Source organism: Alligator mississippiensis, chromosome 7 (genome assembly GCF_030867095.1).
Source record: "Alligator mississippiensis isolate rAllMis1 chromosome 7, rAllMis1, whole genome shotgun sequence".
Taxonomy (NCBI): Eukaryota; Metazoa; Chordata; order Crocodylia; family Alligatoridae; genus Alligator; species Alligator mississippiensis.
The window spans coordinates 8,341,411-8,364,936 of record NC_081830.1 but is presented as its reverse complement, the minus strand read 5'-3'; the positions used below and the strand labels follow the sequence as shown (position 1 = coordinate 8,364,936).

The following is a 23,526-nucleotide window of genomic DNA, read 5'->3' as shown; positions in this document are numbered from 1 at the left end:
GCAAAGAATGGGCCTCTTCCGGGGTCCTTTTTTGTGTTGCTTTGTTTGTTAAAAAGAGCGTCCGGCCCAATGGGTCCTGGTCAGAGCCGGGGCCTTCCTGGAGCCTTCCGGCCTCCCATTCCCACTCCTTCTTTCACTGCCTCACCCTCCGAGGTTTACTATGACATCCGTTTTCTAAAGTGGAGACGATCCAGCCCTTTCCCAGAGCCGCATCCACAAGGAGCGATGCTGGGATGATGTCTCGTTTTCTACAGAGCACATAGAGTGTGGACATGAGCCATGACCAAGCAACGTGAAAAGGTCCTTGTGAATCTGCACTTAGGAAGGCTCTGTAGCCAAGTCCTCGCTTGTGTTTCTCATTGTCTTCCACTCTGTTATCGCCACTAGTCCGCGCTCTTGGCTCATCCAAACCAGCACAGCACAACTGCGACGGTGATGATGTTCAGAATTCATTTTCCTCTGTCTCCTCCAGATCTCTCCATGCCCTCGACACCTCAGTTGTGCCATATACAATTGTCTCCTCTTGTTTCCTTGCTTACCTTCCCATCCGGCTATAGATGTCAGGTGCCTTCTTTGTGAGAACCCCTCTTTCCTGTCCCTTATCCCCTATGCGGATCAATCCACTAGGGCAGTTTTGTAACCGAGAGCTGGCAAAGACTGCAGTAGGTAACAATGGTCCCGACCTCGGATTTCTGTTCCATCTGTACATATTTGGAGTGGCCCTCCCTCCCTCGCGAATGGCTCCTAAAGCATTTCCTCTGGATTCAGACTCATTTCTCCGAGCATCCACCCTGCAGTCCAATTGGATCGGTCTCCCAGACTTAACCATGAGCCTTTGCTCGCTCACTGTATCCCTTTGCCTTTTCTCTACTGAACTGTCTCCCTCTTTTTCCTTACTGAGGTGGGAGGTTTTAACTACTGATTTCAAACTCCACAGACTGAACGGCACAAACAACCAATCTCTGATAAGGAGAAAATGGCGCATGACAAGAACCTGAAGAATATATATTTTTATATAACCTCCCCCTTCTCCCCCCACCAAAGGTTTGGTCAGTCTGAATTTGGGTTTCCCAAGGGGCTCAGGAACTGTCTCGTTAGCGGCGGGAACTGCCAAGGAGGTCGAGAGGAGCCTTTCCGACCCGCCCCTTCCCCCGGAGTGTGTGTACAGGAGGAGCCTGGGCCTGTTTGCAATATTCACCCAAAGATTCAGCAAGTCCCGTGGGTCCTTCTTTGGCAAGTCCGAGCAGGGTCTGCTCTGCTCAGTGCAGACGTGTTGGGATTCTGGCCGTTATTATGTTCACTCTGGGCCCAGGTAACTTGCCCTTTTGTGTTGTCCACACGCCCCTTCTCTCTCCTAATGTACTTTTCTTTTCTTGAGACAAGAAACCCCCAAAATCAACATCCCCTTTTCCAAGTTAACCCTCCCTCTCCTTCAGCAGTTTCTCTACCTCTCTCGATGTCCCTGAAGCCTGCTTTTTCTCTATCATTGTCTTTCCTGAGCCCTTTCAGTCCACGGTGTCTCTCTGTGCACATTGAGGTGCTAACGAGTGGGCACTCAAATCTTGTGTGCTATTACTAGATTGGCAGGGCCGGTGCGGGGCAATTCCATCCAACCCGAGGAATCAGGGATGTCTGCAGAAGAAGGGGAGACAGCCGCACTCCGCTGTAAGTGCACCACCGGCTCTTCCCTCGATTACTCTCTGTTCCGGTACCGGCAGTATCCGGGCCCAACCCTGCAGTACGTTCTCTGCAAACTAATGAGAAGAGCCAGTTCGGTCAATTGTGCTGCCGAGTTCACCCAAGGAGAGGTTTTCTTCTCAGGCCGATGACACCTCCGCAAACTTAATTCTCATCGCCAAGGAGGAAGCAGGTTGCAGGGTATATAACTGCGCCCTGCGGTGAGGCACAGGGAGAGAATCACAGGGGAGACCTGGGCAAAACCCTCTTGAGCTGCATCTTGGGGAAGGGCGTGTGTGACCAGAGACTTGAAATATGCCCCACCCTCCAGCCCCAGACAATAATCTCCCGCGATGACCGCCTGAGCAGTATTCAGTCGTTAAAGTCTGTGTGCCGCAACTACCGGCAAGGGTCCTCCATCACACACTCTTCATCCTGGGGCTTCTGATACTCCCAAATACACTGCAGACACCCTACATGCATGTAGGACTCAAAATTCATATGCCCCGGAGGTCGCTTTCCCTTAGCCCGAGGCCAAAGGATAAAGTTAGTGAGAAATCCCCCAGTTCTAATTAAATAGATGTGTAGCCTACATCCCCCATTGGGAAGCTACAGCAGAATCTAGTACGTGGTCCTGTCCAAAGTTCATTGGGCAGGTCTCCACCCTTACTACACAACGCCATTCAAGGTGGTCTCGGCCTTGGGAACAGACCAGTGCGGCACAGAAAAGGTATTGCACTTTATCTGAGCCCACAAGAGGCCAAGAGGCGATATAGCAGGAAATGTGCCTCTCCCTCCTGACCCTCCCTGAGCAGAATGAGGAACACCCGTTCTGTTTCCTCTTAGGAAAAAAGCTTAGCTCCACTCACAGCAAGATCAGTGTTTCCCAGCGTCCCTAACCTCGTTCATAAATTGCCAACCCCGAGGCCCTTTCTGTCAGATCAGCGCTCGCGGATTCCCCTTTTCACCAAAGTATCAGAGCCCTCCCGAGGCCCCGAGCCGCACTCAGGTCCCCCAGCACGCAGAGCAACACGGTCCTGGCACTACACAGGGAGGCGCCGAAACGCTCCGAGAGGCTCAGCGCCGCGCCCGAGCTCTCCGCGTGGCGCGGGGGCAGAGCGGGGACTTGACCGCAGGAGCCCGGAATAGCAGAGCCTTGACCGCACCCGGCCCCTGCTTCCCTCCGCCCCGCCTCCCCCCTCACCCCGCCCCGCCCCGCCTCACAGCTGTCCCGGGGGCTGGGCTGGGCTTCCAGGCTCCGCCTCTTCCTGCGGCTCTCCTGTGCCAGAGCCCCACGTTTTTCCATTTCTCTTTCAGCTTCCCCGCAGAGCGCAGAGTCGGTGCCTGTCAGAACCGTCATGGAGATCGGCCTGACAGTCGGAGTCTGGGTGTTGGGCACCATAGGTAACGGAGAAGGGATTATTCCGAGGGGACCCAGGGGAATTAAGACACCCCGGTCCCTTGTACCTGGGACCCTCCCCTGATCTCGAGTGGCGACACTGAGCTGTGAATCTTTGCCGACACCCGAAGCCCTACATTAAGGCGGAGCTCACATGGCGCGGCCCTGCTCCGACCGCTTCCCCAACCTTGTTCCCAGCCCGAACCTGAACCTGAACCCCTTCTCTTGCCCCCTGCTCCCAACCCCTCCTCCTCCTCCTGGGTCCTCCGTCCTGGGCCCCTCTGGAATCAGCATTTTCCATGAGCCCCGTTAACCCAGCAGGGCCCCCAAGCACCTCTGGCCGGCGGCACTGGAAGGGGAGTGTCGAGGTTGTACCGTCTCGTTACAGTCGCAGTGCGGTGCGACTCGATCCAGTCCCAGGATCCCGAGATGTCCCGGGTAGAAGGAGACTCCGTGACCCTCCGCTGCTCCTACAGCACCAGCGAACAGTATGTCTTCCTGTACTGGTATCGGCAGTATCCGAACCGAGCCCCGCAGTACATCCTGTACAGAGGAGCCAGGTCAAGCAGCTCTTACACTCACACCGCAGATTTCGCCAAGAATCGCTTCTCTTCTCATGCTGACCGCAGTACGACCGTGTTGAGCATCACCGCCCTGGGCCGGGCAGACACCGCCGTGTATTACTGCGCCCTGCAGTTGGCACCGTGTGACAGTGCCATAAGAGACCTATACAAAAACCCTCGGCGCCTTAGAGCAGCAGAAGTGACAGGCATCAGAGCCACAGGCATCGCCATAAGAAAGGCTTTAAGATATAAAGTCTCTGGAAGCTGAGCAACGCCTTTTTCTCATCGTCCCACACATCACCCTTCAGCCCCAAATGAAGTCCTTCGTCAGCTACATTAAAAGGTCTCCCCAGAAAAATACCGAAGACAGGGCCTTAAACTCAGAAACCTCTTCAGTATTTTTCCTCGAACTCTTAGGGACGAGAAGGGCTGTAATCTACACTCATGGTCAATGTTGGGATTATGTAGAAGTGTAGACTTCCAGGGGGAATCATTAAACTCACATTTCTGGTGGGATGACGACAATAAACGGGAGCACGGCAGTGACAGCAGCGTGTGGGGACAAGATGCTGTCAGAGCAGCCAGTTGTAGGCAATACACAAAGCGTAACTTGAATTTAAACAATACCGTAGCGACTTCTCCTCAGCTCCCTGTGCGGCTGCATGAGGCTGGGTGCACCTCAGCTCCTCGCTGCCCCCTTCCCTTCTTCGGAGCGCAGAGGAACGGGAGTCTCGGGCTGCTCAGACAGAACAGCGTCACGCCTGCCTTTTTTCTCACAGTCAAACACCTCATTGGCACAGGAAACTCCTCGGGAGCAAAGGAAACTCCTCGGGCTGACAAAGTGGCGTCAGTGCCGCGTGACTGTGGCCAAGGGACACTGTCCGGTGAAACTCTGCTGAGTCTCCCTTCTCCTCTCCTCTCTGCCGCGGTGAAAGCCAAGGGATTGCAGGAGAAAGAGAGGACCCCGCACCATGATGCGGGGCAGAGCGGTGCACAGGGAGCGCCGGAAGCTCCGATACTGGTGGAGGAAGGAAGCCGTGGGCAAAGGCACCGGGGACCACACGGGCGGCTCCGAGCGGGCCGTGCAGGTGTCACGGACCGCACTCCCTGCAGCTACCGGGAAGCGCTGCCGCTTTCCAAGAGCTCCCAGACGCTCCCATACCTGGAAACCAATCCGCATCTGACTGTTTGGGGCCACAGCTCGCTCTTCTCCAGAGGCGCACACTGGCGCCTCCCGGCACCAACCGTCTACACATGTAGGGAAGCCCCAGGGCAGGAACCTTGGCAGGTCTCCATCAGCAGTCACTCCCTGGGGGAAAGTGACAAGGCCGAGCAGTCCCCGCTTCGTGGGGTTCACGGGTGGGGAACCTCATCTTTCTGTGCACTTTGAGGTGCTAACGAGTGGGCACTCAAATCTTGTGTGCTATTACTAGATTGGCAGGGCCGGTGCGGGACAATTCCATCCAACCCGAGGAATCAGGGATGTCTGCAGAAGAAGGGGAGACAGCCGCACTCCGCTGTAAGTGCACCACCGGCTCTTCCCTCGATTACTCTCTGTTCCGGTACCGCCAGTATCCGGGCCCAACCCTGCAGTACGTTCTCTACAAACTAATGAGAAGAGCCAGTTCGGTCAATTGTGCTGCCGAGTTCACCCAAGGAGAGGTTTTCTTCTCAGGCCGATGACACCTCCACAAATTTAATTGTCATCGCCAAGGAGGAAGCAGGTTGCAGGGTGTTAATATTACTGCGCCCTGCGGTGAGGCACAGGGAGAGAATCACAGGGGAGACCTGGGCAAAACACTCTATAGCTGCATCTTGGGGAAGGGCCTGTGTGACCAGAGACTTGAAATATGCCCCACCCTCCAGCCCCAGACAATAATCTCCCGCGATGACCGCCTGAGCAGTATTCAGTCGTTAAAGTCTGTGTGCCACTACTACCGGCAAGGGTCCTCCATCACACACTCTTCATCCTGGGGTTTCTGATATTCCCAAATACACTGCAGACACCCTATATGCTGTAGGACTCGAAATTCATATGCCCTGGAGTCTCGCTGTCCCTTAGCCCGAGGCCAAAGGACAAAGCTAGTGAGAAATCCCCCATTTCTAATAAAATATGTGTGTAGCCGACATCCCCCCATTGGGAAGCGGACTCTAGTACGTGGTCCTGTCCAAAGTTCATTGGGCAGGTCTCCACCCTTACTACACAACGCCATTCAAGGTGGTCTCGGCCTTGGGAGCAGAGCATCGCGGCACAGAAAAGGTATTGCACTTTATCTGAGCCCACAAGAGGCCAACAGGCGATATAGCAGGAAATGTGCCTCTTCCTTCTGACCCTCCCTGAGAAGAATGCGGAGCACTTGTTCTTTTTCCGCTTGGGAAAAAAGCTTAGCTCCACTCACAGCAAGATCAGTGTTTCCCAGCATCCCTAACCTCGTTCATAAATTGCCAACCCCGAGGCCCTTTCTGTCAGATCAGCGCTCGCGGATTCCCCTTTTCACCAAAGTATCAGAGCCCTCCCGAGGCCCCGAGCCGCACGCAGGTCCCCCAGCACGCAGAGCAACACGGTCCTGGCACTACACAGGGAGGCGCCGAAACGCTCCGAGAGGCTCAGCGCCGCGCCCGAGCTCTCCGCGTGGCGCGGGGGCAGAGCGGGGACTTGACCGCAGGAGCCCGGAATAGCACAGCAGAGCCTTGACCGCACCCGGCCCCTGCTTCCCTCCGCCCCGCCTCCCCCCTCACCCCGCCCCGCCCCGCCTCACAGCTGTCCCGGGGGCTGGGCTGGGCTTCCAGGCTCCGCCTCTTTCTGCGGCTCTCCTGTGCCAGAGCCCCACGTTTTTCCATTTCTCTTTCAGCTTCCCCGCAGAGCGCAGAGTCGGTGCCTGTCAGAACCGTCATGGAGATCGGCCTGACAGTCGGAGTCTGGGTGTTGAGCACCATAGGTAACGGAGAAGGGAGTATTCCGAGGGGACCCAGGGGAATTAAGACACCCCGGTCCCTTGTACCTGGGACCCTCCCATGATCTCGAGTGGCGACACTGAGCTGTGAATCTTTGCCGACACCCGAAGCCCTACATTAAGGCGGAGCTCACATGGCGCGGCCCTGCTCCGACCGCTTCCCCAACCTTGTTCCCAGCCCGAACCTGAACCTGAACCCCTTCTCCTGCCCCCTGCTCCCAACCCCTCCTCCTCCTAGGTCCTCCGTCCTGGGCCCCTCTGGAATCAGCATTTTCCATGAGCCCCGTTAACCCAGCAGGGCCCCCAAGCACCTCTGGCCGGCGGCACTGGAAGGGGAGTGTCGAGGTTGTACCGTCTCGTTACAGTCGCAGTGCGGTGCGACTGGATCCAGTCCCAGGAATCCCAGGTGTCCAGGGGAGAAGGAGACTCCGTGACCCTCCGCTGCTCCTACAGCACCAGCGACCAGTATCCCTACCTGTACTGGTACCGGCAGTATCCGAACCGAGCCCCGCAGTACATCCTGTACAGAGGAGCCAGGTCAGGCAGCTCTTACACTCACACCGCAGATTTCGCCGAGAATCGCTTCTCTTCTCATGCTGACGACACTACGACCGTGTTGAGCATCACCGCCCTGGGCCGGGCAGACACCGCCGTGTATTACTGCGCCCTGCAGTTGGCACCGTGTGACAGTCCCATAAGAGACCTATACAAAAACCCTCGGCGCCTTAGAGCAGCAGAAGTGACAGGCATCGGAGCCACCGGCATCGCCATAAGAAAGGCTTTAAGATATAAAGTCTCTGGAAGCTGAGCAACGCCTTTTTCTCATCGTCCCACACATCACCCTTCAGCCCCAAATGAAGTCCTTCGTCAGCTACATTAAAAGATCTCCCCAGGAGAACACCGAAGACAGGATCTTAAACTCAGAAATCTTTTCAGTATTTTTCCTCGAACTCCTAGGGACAGGAAGGGCTGTAATCTGCACTCATGGTCAATGATGTTTCATTGGGATTATGTAGAAGTGTAGACTTCCAGGGGGCATCATTAAACTCACATTTCTGGTGGGATGACGACAATAAACGGGAGCACGGCAGTGACAGCAGCGTGTGGGGGCAGGAGCAGCGAGTTGTGGAAAATACACAAAGGGTAACTTGAATTTAAACAATACCGTAGCGACTTCTCCTCAGCTCCCTGTGCGGCTGCATGAGGCTGGGTGCACCTCAGCTCCTCGCTGCCCCCTTCCCTTCTTCGGAGCGCAGAGGAACGGGAGTCTCGGGCTGCTCAGACAGAACAGCGTCACGCCTGCCTTTTTTCTCACAGTCAAACACCTCATTGGCACAGAAAACTCCTCGGAAGCAAAGGAAACTCCTCGGGGTGACAAATAGGCGTCAGTGCCGCGTGACTGTGGCCAAGGGACACTGTCCGGTGAAACTCTGCTGTGTCTCCCTTCTCCTCTCCTCTCTGCCGCGCTGGAAGTCAAGGGACTGCAGGAGAAAGAGAGGACCCCGCACCATGATGCGGGGCAGAGCGGTGCACAGGGAGCGCCGGAAGCTCCGATACTGGTGGAGGAAGGAAGCCGTGGGCAAAGGCACCGGGGACCACACGGGCGGCTCCGAGCGGGCCGTGCAGGTGTCGCCGACCGCACTCCCTGCAGCTACCGGGAAGCGCTGCCGCTTTCCAAGAGCTCCCAGACGCTCCCATACCTGGAAACCAATCCGCACCTGACTGTTTGGGGCCACAGCTCGCTCTTCTCCAGAGGCGCACACTGGCGCCTCCCGGCACCAACCGTCTACACATGTAGGGAAGCCCCAGGGCAGGAACGTTGGCAGGGCTCCATCAGCAGTCACTCCCTGGGGGAAAAGGGTCTAGTCCCGGAACAAGGCCGAGCAGTCCCCGCTTCTTGGGCGTCACGGGCCGGGAACCTCATCAGCCGCAACTCGGCTGGGGCCAGCGGAGTGGGGCCGCGCCGGGAAGCAGTCAGCGAAGCCCCAACACAGCGAGTGGGGGCGGGTGCAGATCTATTCCCGCAATGGACTGCCCCTAGCGTGTTCCCTGCGTCTCCCGTTTTCCCTTTCCTCAGCACGGCCGGTTTCCGACCAATCCTCCCTGGCTGCAGCTGCCCACGGAGGGACTGACCCTATCCATTTGTCCTGGCATCCAAGGCATCTAATGTGGTTACTGCAGCGTTTTCGTCCCCCACACGGACAATTCACGCTCTCACGGAGCGGCCGCCGGGCGTCCGAACCAGCAAACGGGGTCGGGAATGAGTCTGCCTTCCTGCCATGTGGACACAAGGCTTGAAAACTGCACCACTTCCTCGCATACCACTACCCCACACTGCCAGTCCCTAACGCCTTGAGCCTGATTGACTCCTGACCGCGCCTGCGTAGGGCAGCTCGCTCCGGCCCCAAACCGGCCAGGAAAAGGCTGGCGCTGAAGGAGACGCTGTGGCCCGCGGGGGCTCTCTGACAGCAGCGCTCCTGGTTTCTGCCTCTCCTGGACCCGCCGGCAGCCGAACCGACCTTTGCCGTGCGTTCTCCTCTGAGCCCCCGCGGACATGGAGCTGTGACAAGGACACCGACCTCCGCAGTGTTGGAGACGAGGTTTCACTCGCACGCCAGGACAGTCCTGCTTCTCGCCAGAGCCACCCTGCCGCGGGTAGACCCGGAAGCGGGGGGAATGGGGTCTCTGCAGCATTTCTGTTTTTCCAGAATCGCCCAAATGAAGCCTTGCGATATCTCTTAGTGGAAGAGGTTGGATTCCACTTCTCGCGGTATCCTCCGACCAGTACCGGAGTCCTCCCGGGATATGTGGAGTAGTTCCACACACCTCCTGGGCTCAGCACAAGGGGCCAGCGGTAGGAAGTCCCTGGTCCGTGTTTATACCGGAGGTCACACTTGATGGCCTTAACATCCACAAGCCTGTAGAACAGCTCAGCCCTCTCTTTCTTCTGTGCCTGGGCCCACTAAGATTCAAGGCCAACACGGTCTTAACATTTCACATGCGATGAGGAGCTCTGTGGAGTTAAGGACTCGACTGTGCTACCCTGAAAGCCATGGAAAGCGTTTCTTCAGAGGTGGGAGCCCAGGACCGCAGCGTGGTGCAGACAGGGAAGTCGCTCAGTCCAAGACCCTGGCAGATGCCCCAGGCTAAGTGGAGTCGCACAGGTATGGAAGGGCAGCACATACCTGACGGGTTGGCGTGCGTGGTTATGGGGCAGTGTCCCCTCAAAATCCGCGCTGTGCTGTTTATCCCAGCAGTGCGGGAGGCGGCTCTGCACTGTAGGGAGCAGAGCGGAGGGCCCGGTCGCGGGGGCTCTCCCATTACCGCCAGTTCCTGCTGGGCCGGCCCCAAGGCGAGGCTGGGGCGGGGGAGGGGGGCACTGTGCTATAGGCAACGGGCGTAGGGGACCCTGGGGAGGGATCTCGCCTGTGACCCGGATGACCGTAGTCTCCCGGTGGGGCGGGGCTTCTCCGAGGAAGGAGAGTCCCGCCAGGGTTAATTCCGCGAGGGGGTTTGGCCTCACTGTCAAGCTACTCACACTGGAAAGACAGGGCCTGTTGCTACCGAAGTAGGGAAACTCACCGCAGTGCTTCGGAGACAGTGGGAAGGACACAGCCCGCTTCAATCCTAGTAATACCCGGAGGCAGGTCTGCTCAAGCGGTGAGGAGAGCGGAGGAGCGAAGGACCTGTTTCCAGAATGGGGGTGCAACCTCATCTCTTGTGGGTGTTGACAGCCTCTGTGCTGCTGGGTAAGTGCCGACTTGGTCCTAGTCTCCGACCTTCCTCATGCAAATGAAGGCCTGGGAATCATTTGGGACCCGGACCCGAGTAAATCTGAACTCTGAAACCAGGATCTGAAATGAAAATTGGTCAGTGGCAACCGGGGCCCCTGTACAGATAGTAGGAGCCCCGGCAGCAAGCTGGGTGTGTGTGTGTGGGGAAGGGCGGGGGGCTTATCTATGTTGCTCGTGTTGTGGCTCCCCCCGCGGTACTGAGAAGTCAACGGGATCACGTCCCCGTTATGAGAGGCACTTCCAGCTGTGAGATGATGGGGATGAAGTTGGTACCGTTAACTGGAAAATTAGGGACTCCCTCAAAAACTCAGGCCAGTAACAACATGACAAGCAACTTTTCCTCTTTCCCTTCTTTATAGCAGACCCCAGCTTGGAAAACAGAGTCACTCAGAGAGAGACAGATGCATCAGATGTGGAGGGCGGCTCTGTGACCCTGGGCTGCACCTACGAGACTGCAGAGAGCAGCTATTTCTTGCACTGGTACAAGCAGCGCCCCGGGGGCAGCCTGGCTTTCCTACTGTGGCAGCTTTCTTCAGGCACAAAAAGGAACGAGGCAGGGCCGAGGTTCTCTGTCGAGCTCCAGACGGGGCGACGCTCCGTCAGCCTGAGCATCTCGAGCCTGGAGCTCGGGGACTCGGCCACGTACTTCTGCGCTTTCAGTAGACACGGTGTCAAAACTGTAGGGATCCCTGTACAAAAACCTGCAGCTTCTTCTGCGACTGGGAACGTGCTTTGCTAGTAAATTCCGGAACCTAGGAGGCAGAAGAAGGATATGAGGAACCTCAGAGCGTCCTTTGTGGTGGGACCTCCAGTGGCTTCCTGGAACAGGAAATCTCGAACAGTTCTGGGGAAAGCTGGCAGCAGGATTGTTCTCTGAACCTTTCCAGGAAAAACCTAGAAGATTCAATTGGGTGAATTCATACATTCATAGATTGTAGAGTCGGAAGGGACCACAATGGATCATCGTGTCCGGCCCCCTCTCCCTGGCAGGAAAGAGGACCGAGGACAGATGACCCCAGACAGGTGGCTATCAAGCCTCCTCTTGAAGACCAATTCGGACTGAAATAAAGCCACAAACTCTGAACAGTTAATATAAACAGCCTCTGGGACAATTAATCTTGGAATACGGTGGATTTCCTATCCTTAGAAATTAGTCGGGGAGGGGTAGGTACTTCATTCTACGAGGTAGCTCTCCTGAAAGCTATACAACAAATTAGAGGGCATTGGGTGACTTCGCCTCCACTATAAAGAAGGCCAGACTGGATTCTCATAAAGGTCCTTTTGGGATGGAAAATATATGGATAGCTCTTGTGGGGGAAGGAAGAGATTGTCACAACAGTTTGATGGATATAAGCGCCCAAATTGCAGTAAAATCATGGGTTAGGTGTACAACTCCCCTCAGCTCCTGAAATGCGACAAAAAATTCTCTGCTGGGCAGGCCTTGAGGCAGAAGCCTTCCTTTATTCCTGCCCATCAACTCAGACCTAAGTGAAAGTAGCGCAGCTCCGGGCTGGGTTCGTATGGGCCCTGTGCCTTTTAATAACTATACCCCTCCGAATACAAAAGAGTCTCCTAATCAAGCAGTAACCAGCCCCAATTCAGTTTAGCCTCAGCTACTAGGTGAGAACAAGTGAAAGCACTCGAGACTGGCCTCATCCCCCCGAAACCTATCTGTCTTTAAGTCCATTCAGTCTTGAATGTGTGTGTTTAATTGGGAACTCCAGGTTAGACTCACAGAATCACAGAAAAGCTGGAAGGGACCTTGGACGGTAACCTATTGCAACCCTCTACTCAAGGCAGGATCACCCCTGTCTAAATCATCCTGGCTTCTCCGGACAGAGGCAAACACCAGTGTAAACAGGGAATTCCCAGAGCCCGACCGAGGCTGGACGACGCTCAGATCTCGCTGACAGAAAAGGTTTTGGATGCCCAATTCGGCGGGATCCCTTGGGGAGTCCCCTCGCCTATCCCCGATTCCTGTGAATATGGGTGAGTCAGGAAACCTCAGTCTTTTAGCCAACTTTCAGAACGGCAACCTGTGCTCTCAAGCACCGTGGGGATCTCAATAGGAATTGTATCAAACTCCAGAAACGCCGCTGTGAAACAGTGATATAGGTTGTAGCCGTGTTAGTCTAGAAGTAAAGGCATGCAAAACTCCTTGGGAAGAGACGATGTCTTTTATTAGGCCAACTAGATAGTTGCAAAAAAAGAATTGTATTTGGAAGATATCTCCTAGTTCTTGAGTTATGGATGCCTTGTGAGGCAGTGCGTGGAGAGGCGCTGCGGCCCAGTCATGCCATTGGCACAGCTGCCAGGCTAAATACGAATTTCTGCCGAAGTGTTTTACTTCGGGTCTAGTCCTAGGGCAGTCGGGGCTCGGGCATGTACACTGGCCAAGCTCCTCATGCATTTTGGCAACACGTTCACACGAGTCATATGCACTCAAAACACACATAGAGATGGGAGGTGTGATATATCCTAAAGCCATTCTCCGAGCAGGGCTGGAAGGGCCCCCGGTAGATCCCAGAAGCCCGGAAACCTTTAAACCCCAATCCAGTCTGAGCTAAAGCTATGAGCCTTCTGTTCACCTTGGCCTGCCTGCTCTACGGCTGTCTCCAGCCCCGATCTTTTTTCACTGACGGGACGCCTCGGTCCGGTGAATCTGTGCAGCTTTCACCTTAGGTCGGAGGATGGGATGGATTTTATGCCTGCGTCTGTATTCTCCAATCACAGATGGAGAAGAGTGTCTCAGGCTAGCCCGGGTCTGTCTTGGCTCTAGTGTACCCAGGATGTCCCTGGCAGGTTCTGTTCTCGGGTCCTACCCAGAACTCCGCTGTTCTTCCAGGGCTGGGCAAGAGGGTTACAGAAATCTACTTGGACATGTACTAGTAGTGAGGGGGACAGTACCGGTGCTAGAGACAATGACCCAGGGCCTGAATGGAAGAATTGGCTGGTGAGCACAAGCAGCAGTGAAAGGATTCAGAGAGAAATACCCTGGATGAATCGAAGTGCCTGGCGGAGTGGAAACTGCAGGTGGCACGGTGCAGGCAGACGGACGGGTACCTGCCCCGAGTGGAGGGAGCTCAGCTGAACCTCACCTGCGATCTCTTCTCTATCACCCCCGGAAACGATAGCCCCTAAAATCGGCAGTTTCCTAACTGTGGACCCCACTGTATTGTATCCAGATTCAAGGACAGGGTCCTAATCTCCGCCCCAGAGGAGACTGACTATCTCGGCGGATGAACAGTCCAGCTCCGTGATGCTCCGTGGAAACGGGCTAGGGGCCCGGCCGTGTGGATACAGCGTGTGACACCCGGAGGCCGCCCGCACAACAACTCCGAGAGGCAGACCCGAGTGCTGGGGAGGGGGCGGTGTTTGGGGGAGGGGAGGTGCGGGGGGCGGGTCCTTCGTGAAATGAGTGGAATTCGGGAAGAAAACCCGCAAATAAAGGACTTCTTCGAGCTGTAGCCGCACGCCGGGAGCTGCGATATTTGCACGGCCCCACGCCCCGTGTGTGTGTGTGTGGAGGGGGGAGTTACGGCCAGAGGGAGCCCCCTCAAGCAGGTGTCACCACCAGTGGCCGCTGCAGCACAAGCCGGCGCCCTTCGGGTAGACCCGGCCCAGCGCCATGCTGAAGTCTGGAGTCTTCTCTGAGAACCGGATTGAGCCCTCCCTGTGATCAGGGTCCGGGAAATTGGGTGGCGTGTTGGAGGGTCCCTTAAAACATGGAAGAATCAGGCTGAGGACATCTGTGATCTCCATTGCCGAGAGCACAGCTCCCTGCTCAGTCTGCAGCTGCAGGAAGGGGACGGAGGTTCCCGCTCGTGGAGTGTCTGCGGGGCGACAATGAAAAGCTGCTCAGCGCAGAGCCCGCGGGGACATCCCCGCGAGGATGAGCGCCGGCTCGGGAATGGTGATTTTGCTGTTGCTGGATCCCATGTTATCGTGTCTGAATAAAGAGGGCGCAGTCCCTTGCTCTGCCCTGAAGGGCCTCGACACATCTCCGCAGACGGACGGTCCAGTGCTCTCAGGACCAGGCTTGTAGACACTGGGTGACGGCTGCGCCCTGCGATGGAGGGGGAGGAGTGGGGTGACGTTCCTGGACCGTGGAGGTTTGAAGAATGAAGGATAAGTACCGAGAATAAATGTGTCTGTGAGCGGGTAAGGCGATCTAATCCTGGTTTCTTCCTTGTACTCGCCTGCCACGATTTAGATTAGAAAGAAAAGAAAGGAGATCAGTGTCCTCTGTTGTTCCGAGATAGATAAATGCCACCCAGATGTTAGTTACTCACAATGTTAGGTTTCATTTCTGATTTAACAGCAATACAGTTACAGGATTCCTACCAATTACTTCATTGACTGGGATAGCCCGAGTTACAGTTGAGGAATCCCCAGGCTGGATACTTGTGTACATACTTTGCAAGGGTTCTCGGCGGCTAATTACCTCATTAGCGGCGTATGCTCTGGGCGGCTCATTCCCCGCGGGTGCACGATTCTGAGAGCAGTCCCCGTTCGTCCTCCCTCTCAGTCCGCCTGGCTATTTCTAATTTCTGTAATCCTGACGGGTTCCAGGCTTGAGGATTATTCTGATCCTCTTTCTTTTATTGTGGGGGGGGGGGGGGACGGGGGGCAGGATGCCTCCCTCCTTAAATTGCTAGTGAATCCGCCTCCCGGCACCCCCGCATTTCCCCGCACTCACTAGCGCAGCTGGGGTTCTCGCGGAGGCAAAACCTCTTCCCGGCTGACCTGCCGTAGGTCTGGAGCTCTCCCGACGTCTTTCTGTGTCACAGGTATGACTTCTTCTGTCCCCTCAGGGACCTCTGCAGCTCCTCGTCTATCTCCTGGTGCCCGAAAGCAAACAGTCTGTGCCCCGCTGTCGGCTTTGTGCCCGGTTTTGGCCGTGCCTCCTCCCGGGTGTGCAATCCCCTCCACCTGGCGGGGGTTCACTGTCGGGTCAGTCTGACCTGACCTTGCCTTGGTAAAACGGCTCCTGACTGAGTCCCTGTTACAGTGTCCTTCCCAGAACATCCACAACCAGGTTTATTCAATGCTGATAGATGGGGGAGAGCGAGGAGAGTCTGAGGTTAGGAAGAAAGGAGGCAACGTGGATGTGCCTGGGGATAGAGCGACAGGCTAGCCCTTTCCCATTCCCTCCAGGTCTGGGACCACGAAGCTTCAATTTCGGTGAAGGCTAAATCGCGGCTGTTTCCAGTAACAGCTCGGTCACTCCTGTCTCCGGCTCCTTCCCCGGGTTTCTGCACCATCCGGTCCCTCTGGAAGAGCTACTGACTTAGAGCGCTCCTGCCGCGTTGCGCCCCCTGCAGTCAAGCGAGTGCCCGCCAGGGGCCGCTGCAGCACAAGCCGGTGCTTTCCGGGGCTGCCCCGGGGCAGCGGAGCGCTGCGCAAGGATCGGCCTCACACTTGTTCCCAGGGCACCGTCCTAGATCCACCGCAAGAACAGGGACTCGCAGACTCTGCTGAAGTCTACTTACCTAGAGGGAAGAAGGGGACGGGGAGTCCTCTGTGGTTCCCGGAGCTACATAGACAAGCTCCGAGATTCCGTGCACGTGGTGTGTCTTTACTGCTCAGCGCGGAGCTCCCTGCTCTGTTTTATCCGCAGGAAAGGGACGGAAATTCCCGCTCTTGGGACGAAAACAAAAAGGCTGCTGAGGGCAGAGACACAAAGAACTTCCCCGGCAGGATGGGCGCAGTCCCGGCCTCCGCCCTTGCGCTGATGGTGGTTCTGGGTGAGTCGCCGCGCTCATTTGCCAGTCTCTTTGACTATCCCCAAGAAAGGCAAAGCCCAGCCTCAGTGCCTAGAGATCCGGAGAACACCTGCCCCTTTGCACTGTCTCTTACTCTGTGCATGTCTGTCTGCCTAGCGACCTCTTCTCTGTTTTCTCATTGTCTCTACCTAGCTCCTTTCATCCCGATTATCCTTTGAACAAGCCGTGAGATTCTGCATGGGGAGGGGAGGAATTCAAGACATTTAGGAGTCTTCCACACAGTCAAGCAATCTTTCCCCTCGTTTCTTTTTCCAGGTGCCCTGGGCACAGCTCAGATCCTGCAGCCGCACTCGGCAGAAGTGCTGGATGGAGCTCCTCTGAACCTCACTTGTGAACACTCTTCAATCAACCCGGGGGATTACATCCAGTGGTACCGGCTGTTCCACAATCGAGGACTCCAATTTATTGTGTCCGGATTCAAGGACACGGCCCCAGTCTCCACCCTGGAGGGGACTCTGCACATCTCGAAGGACAGAAAATCCAGCGCTCTGGCGCTCCTCGCACCCGGGCTGGGGGACGCGGCCGTGTACTACTGCGCTCTGAGCGACACGGTGGGACAGGCAGGGGCTGCGCCGCACAAAAACACGGAGTGGGAGGGCGGAGCGTCCTCTGGGGGGAGGTGGGAGGAGGAGTGAGAGTGACTTTTCGGGAAAATTACATGGAACTCGGGACGGAAACCGTGAAGAAAGGCCACCGGCTCAGGGAGGCGGTGCGTGGTGACAGAATGCGAAGGGTGGCCCCCGGTGTTGATATTTTGCGGGGGTAAACCAGTCTTTAAGAGGGTGGGGTGGAAATCAAAACTTCAGCTGAAGACAGTAGAAAGTATTGTTACATGGGGAATCCTGAGAATAAATGTAGGTAGTTCCTTCCCAGAACATTTACATAGACAGTCATAACTTTGTCATGGCCATTACTCATATCGAAAAGAAGCAGGAAAGAAAGAAGCGACAAAGAGGGAAGGGAGAATGCAATGCAAATGTACCTTCATCTCATTGCTCCTTCCCCTGCTGTCCCCGTCTCTCTGCCGCATTCTCTTCCTCTCTTGGTTTTCGCTTTCCCTGAGTAGTTTTACCAAGTTACCAATATCTCAGCACCTCCCGGGCTCTAGGACTGGGCACTCACTCTGTCGTTGATTGACGGCAGGGGCGGCGCTGGACGACTCGATCCGACCCAAAGTAGCTCAGGTGTCTGCAGGAGAAGGAGACGCGATGTCGCTGCGCTGCTCCTACGCCACCGCCTCCACTCTCGGTTACTGTCTGTACTGGTACCGCCAGCATCAGAGCCGAGCCCTGCAGTATATTCTGTTCAGGGGAACGAAGGAGGTCAGCTCTTCCAGCGACACTGCCGAGTTCGCCCACGAGAGGTTTTCTTCCCAGGCTGACGAGAACCGCACAGAGTTAGTCATCCGCGCCTTGGAGCTGGCAGACACCGCCCTGCAGGAGGCCCAGCGAGAGCGTGACGCGGGAGGGCCGTACAAAAATCCTCTCTGCCTTCACACACTACGCTCCCGGTTCTAGCCATCTCCCAGCGGGCTCGGGGGTGAGTCTGCGGTTTGAGCCCTCTGACTTACAGCAGGTCCTCCGTTAGCAGAGGGCTACCGGTGCGGCAGTGTTCCGGGAGCGACGAAACAAGAACAGACCTGCTGCCGCTTTCAAGGAATCCTCCCCCAGGGAAGGGAAGCCGAAGGGGAGGCAACACCTGGGCCGGAGCCTCAGACCTGCGGCCGGAATAGCGGGGGTGCAGGGCGCTTGGAAGGGCGCAGAGCGCAGGCCCTGTGGGGACTGTCTTCCTAATCACACCGCTGTTGTCTAGGCGTACATTTTAAAGAGGATCTGCTGTGTGTGTCTGTATGTGTGTGTGTGTGTGTGTGTGAGAGAGAGAGAGAGAGAGAGAGAGAGTGTACGTCTGTGTGTTTAATAAAAAACTGGCATTCCGCCCCGCCACCCGCGGGATTTACAGTGCCACAAGGGTCCTATTTCACGTTTTCTCCAAACGTACTGAGCACGAGGAGGAAGGAAAGGTCCCGTAGCAGCAATTCCCGTTAAACAGGCGTCTTCGGTACGACTTAAAGCAGGGCGGAAGGGACTCCCGTGCGCGTGTTCTCCTGTGGCCCCTCAATGTAGACTTTCCTCGCTTTTATTTCCTCCACCTTCTGCCTCCACTAGGTGGCGCTCCTCCCCTTGCCAGCCTCAGTTACGACCCTTGATTTTGCACACCTATGCCTGGGACACACAGTGTTAACCAAAAGCAGGTAGATGGTAAACTGTCAAGACGGGGGGCCGGGGAGGAAGGCAGAGGGTTATTGTTATTGCTGAAGCGTGAGGATGTTTTAAGAAAATGAATAACGAGGAAATGATTTCATAAATGGTGAACAAGCTCGTAATTACGCAGAGATATCCCGGGGCTCCCACAAGCTCTGTGGCTGGGCAAACCGCGCTCTTTCCCGGTCTTGACCTCAGCTGGGAGAAGTGTTCACTGCCAATGAATGTATGCGAGTGATTCCCAGGAGCTGCAGGGCTCCTGCTGTTAGGACGTGAAGCCAAGATGACCTCAGGGGGAATCGGGCGGGAGGGGATTCCCCATGGGCCCCGACATTACTGACTAAGACAAGCTCAACGTCTAGGCCAGAAATGCAAAAAGCAGCACCTGTCCTTTGGTAGGAGATCTCTGACATCCCTTCCAGGCAAAGCTACTTCTAAACCAGGAAACCGGTTTGGAACAGCCCTGCCAACTGCAGGAGCCTCCAGCTGAAGGGAAGAAAACCAAGCCGGAAGACAGGAAGGAAAGTATCCTCGATATGGTGTCCAGAAAATGGTCTTTCTCCACCTGGATGTGGAAAAAAAATATCTGGAATCGCTATGATACTCAAGAAATGTAGTGGCAGAAAGACACAGGACACACGCACCCGAAACCGAGAGACTTCAGGTGGAAGAAGAGGAGGAGCCCCACCTCCCCCTCCTTTCACAGGATGCGGGCGATAGGTCTCGATCTGCCCTCACCACGAATTATTCATGCATGAACTTGGGCCGGTTTAAAACACTCAGCCAAAGATCCCGGGGATCCGCGTTGGTCCTCCCTGAGAACAGGTTTCACTTTGCTGAAACAATGGAGACGTGCTGGATTCTAAGCGCTGTTGTAGCCGTTCTCTACCCAGGTACCTGACACCTGCTTTATGTCCACACGACCTGGCTCGCTCCTAATGAGCTTCTCTCCCTCTTTGAGGCACAAGCCCCAGACCTTTTCCATCTTTCCATTTAGCTTTCTTCCCTACGCAGTCTCTCTCTCTCTCTCTCTCTCTCTCTCTCTCTCTCTCTCTCTCACACACACACACACACACACACACACACACACACACACACACACACACAGTGAATCCCGCTCTTTCATTTTCAGGGTCCATTTTTCCGAGCAGTTCTTTTTCCTCTTTAAAGTTCTCGCTCAAACCTTGTGTCTTTCGTCCGTGACTGATCGATTGGCAGAGGCGGCGCAGAGCGAATGGATTCAGCCCACAAAATCTCAAGTGTCTGGAGCCGAAGAAGCCCGGTGACACTCCGGTGCAACGACACTACCGGCTCTGCTCTCGATGCCCACCTTTCCTGGTACCGGCAGCAGCGAACCAAATGCGGCGGTACATTCTGCGCGAGGAAGCAGAGCTGTCGGCGGGGTCAGCGCTCATGCACCTTTCCCCCAGGAGAGGTTTTCTTCCCAGAGCCGTGCGAACTCCACACAGCTGAGCACTAGAGCCCTGCAGCGGGAATATATTGGCGTGCATTACTGCGCCCTGCAAAGGCAGAGCGTGAAAATCATACGGGAGAGTTGTGCACAAACCTTCCCTGCCTGAACACGGGGGGGCCTTGAGAAGGGATCACCAATAACATCCTCAGGTCCCAGGATCCTCCGTGAATTGGCACTGAGGCGCGGCCCGGGGTGACAATCTTTGACGCAGACGCTTTTTCTACAGAGCGTCTCCCTGAGGAAATGGGGCGGCAGCGGGTCGAGGTCAAGTGCGCCGCGTGGCAGAGCCTGGTCCAGTTCCCTGCTCTCTCAGGGACCTCCAGAATGACCCGGGACAAGTCTCCCTTCCCTCTGAAACGCCTCTGAAATTCTCTAGCTGGTTTCTCCTCTGAGGTCGGGGCACAACTGCCTCCTGCACTGTGCCATTCACCCGGGGGCTGCCTGATGTTTATAGTTGGGACCGATGTCTGAACATGCAGATTCCTAGGACTGGGCACTCACGGTTTGTTCTCACTTGTGTGTTATTGATTCATTGGCAGGGGCGGTGCGGGGAGACTCGATTGAACCCGAAGAAACTCAGGTGTCTGCAGTAGAAGGAGACGCCGTGACACTGCGCTGTAACTACACAACCAGCAACACTTTCGCTTACTACCTGTACTGGTACCGCCACTACCCGGACCGAGCCCTGCAGTTCATTCTGTACCAAGGAACAAGGACGGCCAAATCGGTCAGCAGCACTGCAGACTTCGCCCGGGAGCGCTTTTCTTCTCAGACCGAGGACAGCTCTACAGCGCTGAACATCCTTGCTCTGAAGCGGGCAGACACGGCGGTGTATTACTGCGCCCTGCAGGAGGCACGGTGGGAGCGTGACACGGGAAGGCCGTACAAAAACCCTCCCTGTTGTCACTGATGATCATCCCCCAGCGGGGTCCGGGACGAGTCTGCGGTGGTGTGCCCTCTTCTCCCAGAGTCTCTGACTTAGAGCAAGTCCCCCGTGGGCAGAGGGCTAATGGTGTGGAAGTGTGCAGAGAGGTGCCAGAGATAAATGCAACAATACCTCTGCTCCAAATTACAGTTTCTTCCAAGGGGGATTTGACACACACATGGCAGCGAAAACCTCAGTAGGACCTCTATGCTTCTTTAGATGCGTGACTTTACATTAAGCCTCGGAGTGAATTAGGAGCCTGGGGCTTGATCTCTAAAGCTGCTACTTCGTTGTCCCAGACAACAGCAGTGGAATTGTCACAACGCAGGAGCTGGTGACATGAGGGGACCCAGTTCCCTTATGGATGGAGAGTCTCGGCGGTTAAGCAACAACGGCATGCAATGGGGGACACAGCCAGGAGGGAAGCGGGAAACCTGCCGCGCTCCCCTGCTTTGCCCCGAGCAAAACACGGAGCTCTTTCTCGATTTACACCTGGGAAAAGAGCTTAGCCCCAGATTCAGGTCTGAAACTGGAGCTTCAGGATGCCCGGATCGGGGTGGATGGAGGGTGGTTAAGACTATATATATACTGGGCAAACTTTTACATCTGCCATGGTGGATGCTGTCCCGTGGGCTGCTGTTACCGGGAGCTATAAACCCAGAAGCATTTTGCATTTTTTTAAAAACAAAACAAAACAAGACGGCTACCCTACCTTCTTCCCAGTGGCCCGGAAATCAGGAGCCCTGCTAGTATTTGTTACACTTTGGGAACGTCCTTTCTTGAGATGAGGCAATCAAGACTGTTCGCGACCCAGAGTTTAATACCAGAAGGGACCGTGTAGTTCACCTATTGTCATGTCCTGCCTAAAACACGGCAGGAAAAAGAAACTGAAAAGGCATAGTTTAGATTTCCTTACGAAAAGCCACATTTAGCAGTGATCTAAAGCAACACGAGTCTGTGCTTGTGCGTGCGCTCTCTTAGATCCCAGGGAGACCACTGCCCTGTCTGTATGCATTAGTTCTTCTTGTATCCGCTCTCTTGTGTCCACCAGGTGGCGCGCTTGGTTTACCCAAAAATCAGAAATCCCGATTCATTCAGGCCCAGACACCGGGAGCTGGACACAGGCTCTAGCTGATCGAGCTGTTTGCATGATTTCTCTGTCCAAGTATGAGCTGGAAATGGAAGACAGGATCACAGCGAGGGCAGACCTCTCGTCGACTCCTTGCACCATTTCTCAATAACACAAAGGAAGGGGAACTTCCTTGGTTTAGTATTCACTAGTGACTGAGCTCCTTGGTACAAAAGGGAATCTGGAAAACAGAGCATGCCTTATACCTTGGCTGTAACCCCTCTATCTGTACTCGGTTCCAGAAATGTTCAGCTGCCTGCTTGACTTTCTGTGCCTGTTTTGCAAGGTTGGGACTCCCTTAGGAGCAGAATTTGGGATTTCCATAGAAGCCTAGGGAAACAGGCAGGAGATATCTGTACGGTCCTAAAACACTGATTAAAAAAAGCAGAGTCCCGCAATGGGAAACGCAAACCGCACTGTAGGATTTTGGAGAGAAAAAGTCTTTTCCTTTGGCAGAGAAACACTTGCAAAAATGCAAACTAATTTCCAGAGCAGCTGTTCTTAGAGCCGCTGACTTCGCTGGGTGCAAGGAAAGAAGGCAAGAAGAGAGGAGGAGGACGACGAGGGAGATCCAGTTCCTTTTCTTTCTTCTCTTTACAGAACTGGTCCAGAAAGAGTCTGTGTTCTGCTTCGGAGGAACATGCGGTAACTACACCCAGCAATATCAGCACCCCTTTCACCACCCTGCGTCTCTGCTGCTGCCGACAACACCGAACTACACCCGAGCCTGTCCTGAAAATCGTGATGAACAAGTCTGAACAATTTTTTTTTCTGTTATGGGGGTGGGTTTCAAGGAGACCTTCGAGCTGTCTGTCTGCACAACAGCGTCGGGTGTTACTTGTCTCTGAGACACCCCCCCCACCACCACCACTCCCGGCTGCTGCTGCCTTACTGCCCTCTCCTATTGTGAAGGCGGCTCCTCAACAAGAGATGCGGTGGAAGACACCCTTCGTCTGCCTGACACTGTTTTATTGCACCGATCGTATCCCTGTTTCCGAGTCTCCAGCTCCTCTGATCTCTGGGGAAACTTCTCAGTCCCGATCCCTGTGCATATTCCAGCCAACAATCTCTCCAAGCCGACTGCCAAGCTTCTTCGAGTCAGTTCCGTCTGTGCAGTGTCCGGTCCGCACTTACACTCTCCACAGCCAAACGTGTGTCTTCCTGAGCAGGAAAACATGGCTGAAAACACCAGTCTCTGATATCTGCTACATCTACCAAAATTTGACGTAGCTAAAACCGACTTCTCCACAGTAAATAAATTAATTCCATAATATCGACCCTTCCCACCCTCCATCCTAGCTCCATGGTCTCTCTTACCACCTTTATTATTTCTACTCACTATTTCCCTGCCTGTGTTCATCTGGTTTTCTCGTCCACCTAATTTCCTTCCATAGATCGCCTCACCGTGGAAGGAGAGCTGGTAACAATAGTGCTGGGTGTCCTAACATCTCTGACAAACATATGGCCCAAATTGCAAACAACTGAACAATATCAAAGACATCCGTGTCTTTGCCCGGAGGAAGCTGGGGCGCCAAAGCCGCATCCTTTCCCGGAGGGAGCGGTC

General features: G+C 55.2%; 1 gene segment (V, D, J or C); it reads left to right on the top strand.

The window, feature by feature from the left end:
• Positions 1 to 3,400: 3,400 nt before the first annotated feature.
• On the top strand, positions 3,401 to 4,194 carry LOC132251645 (immunoglobulin lambda variable 2-23-like). The segment is given in 1 exon segment: positions 3,401 to 4,194. A coding segment is annotated over 1 exon segment (402 nt).
• Positions 4,195 to 23,526: the final 19,332 nt, after the last annotated feature.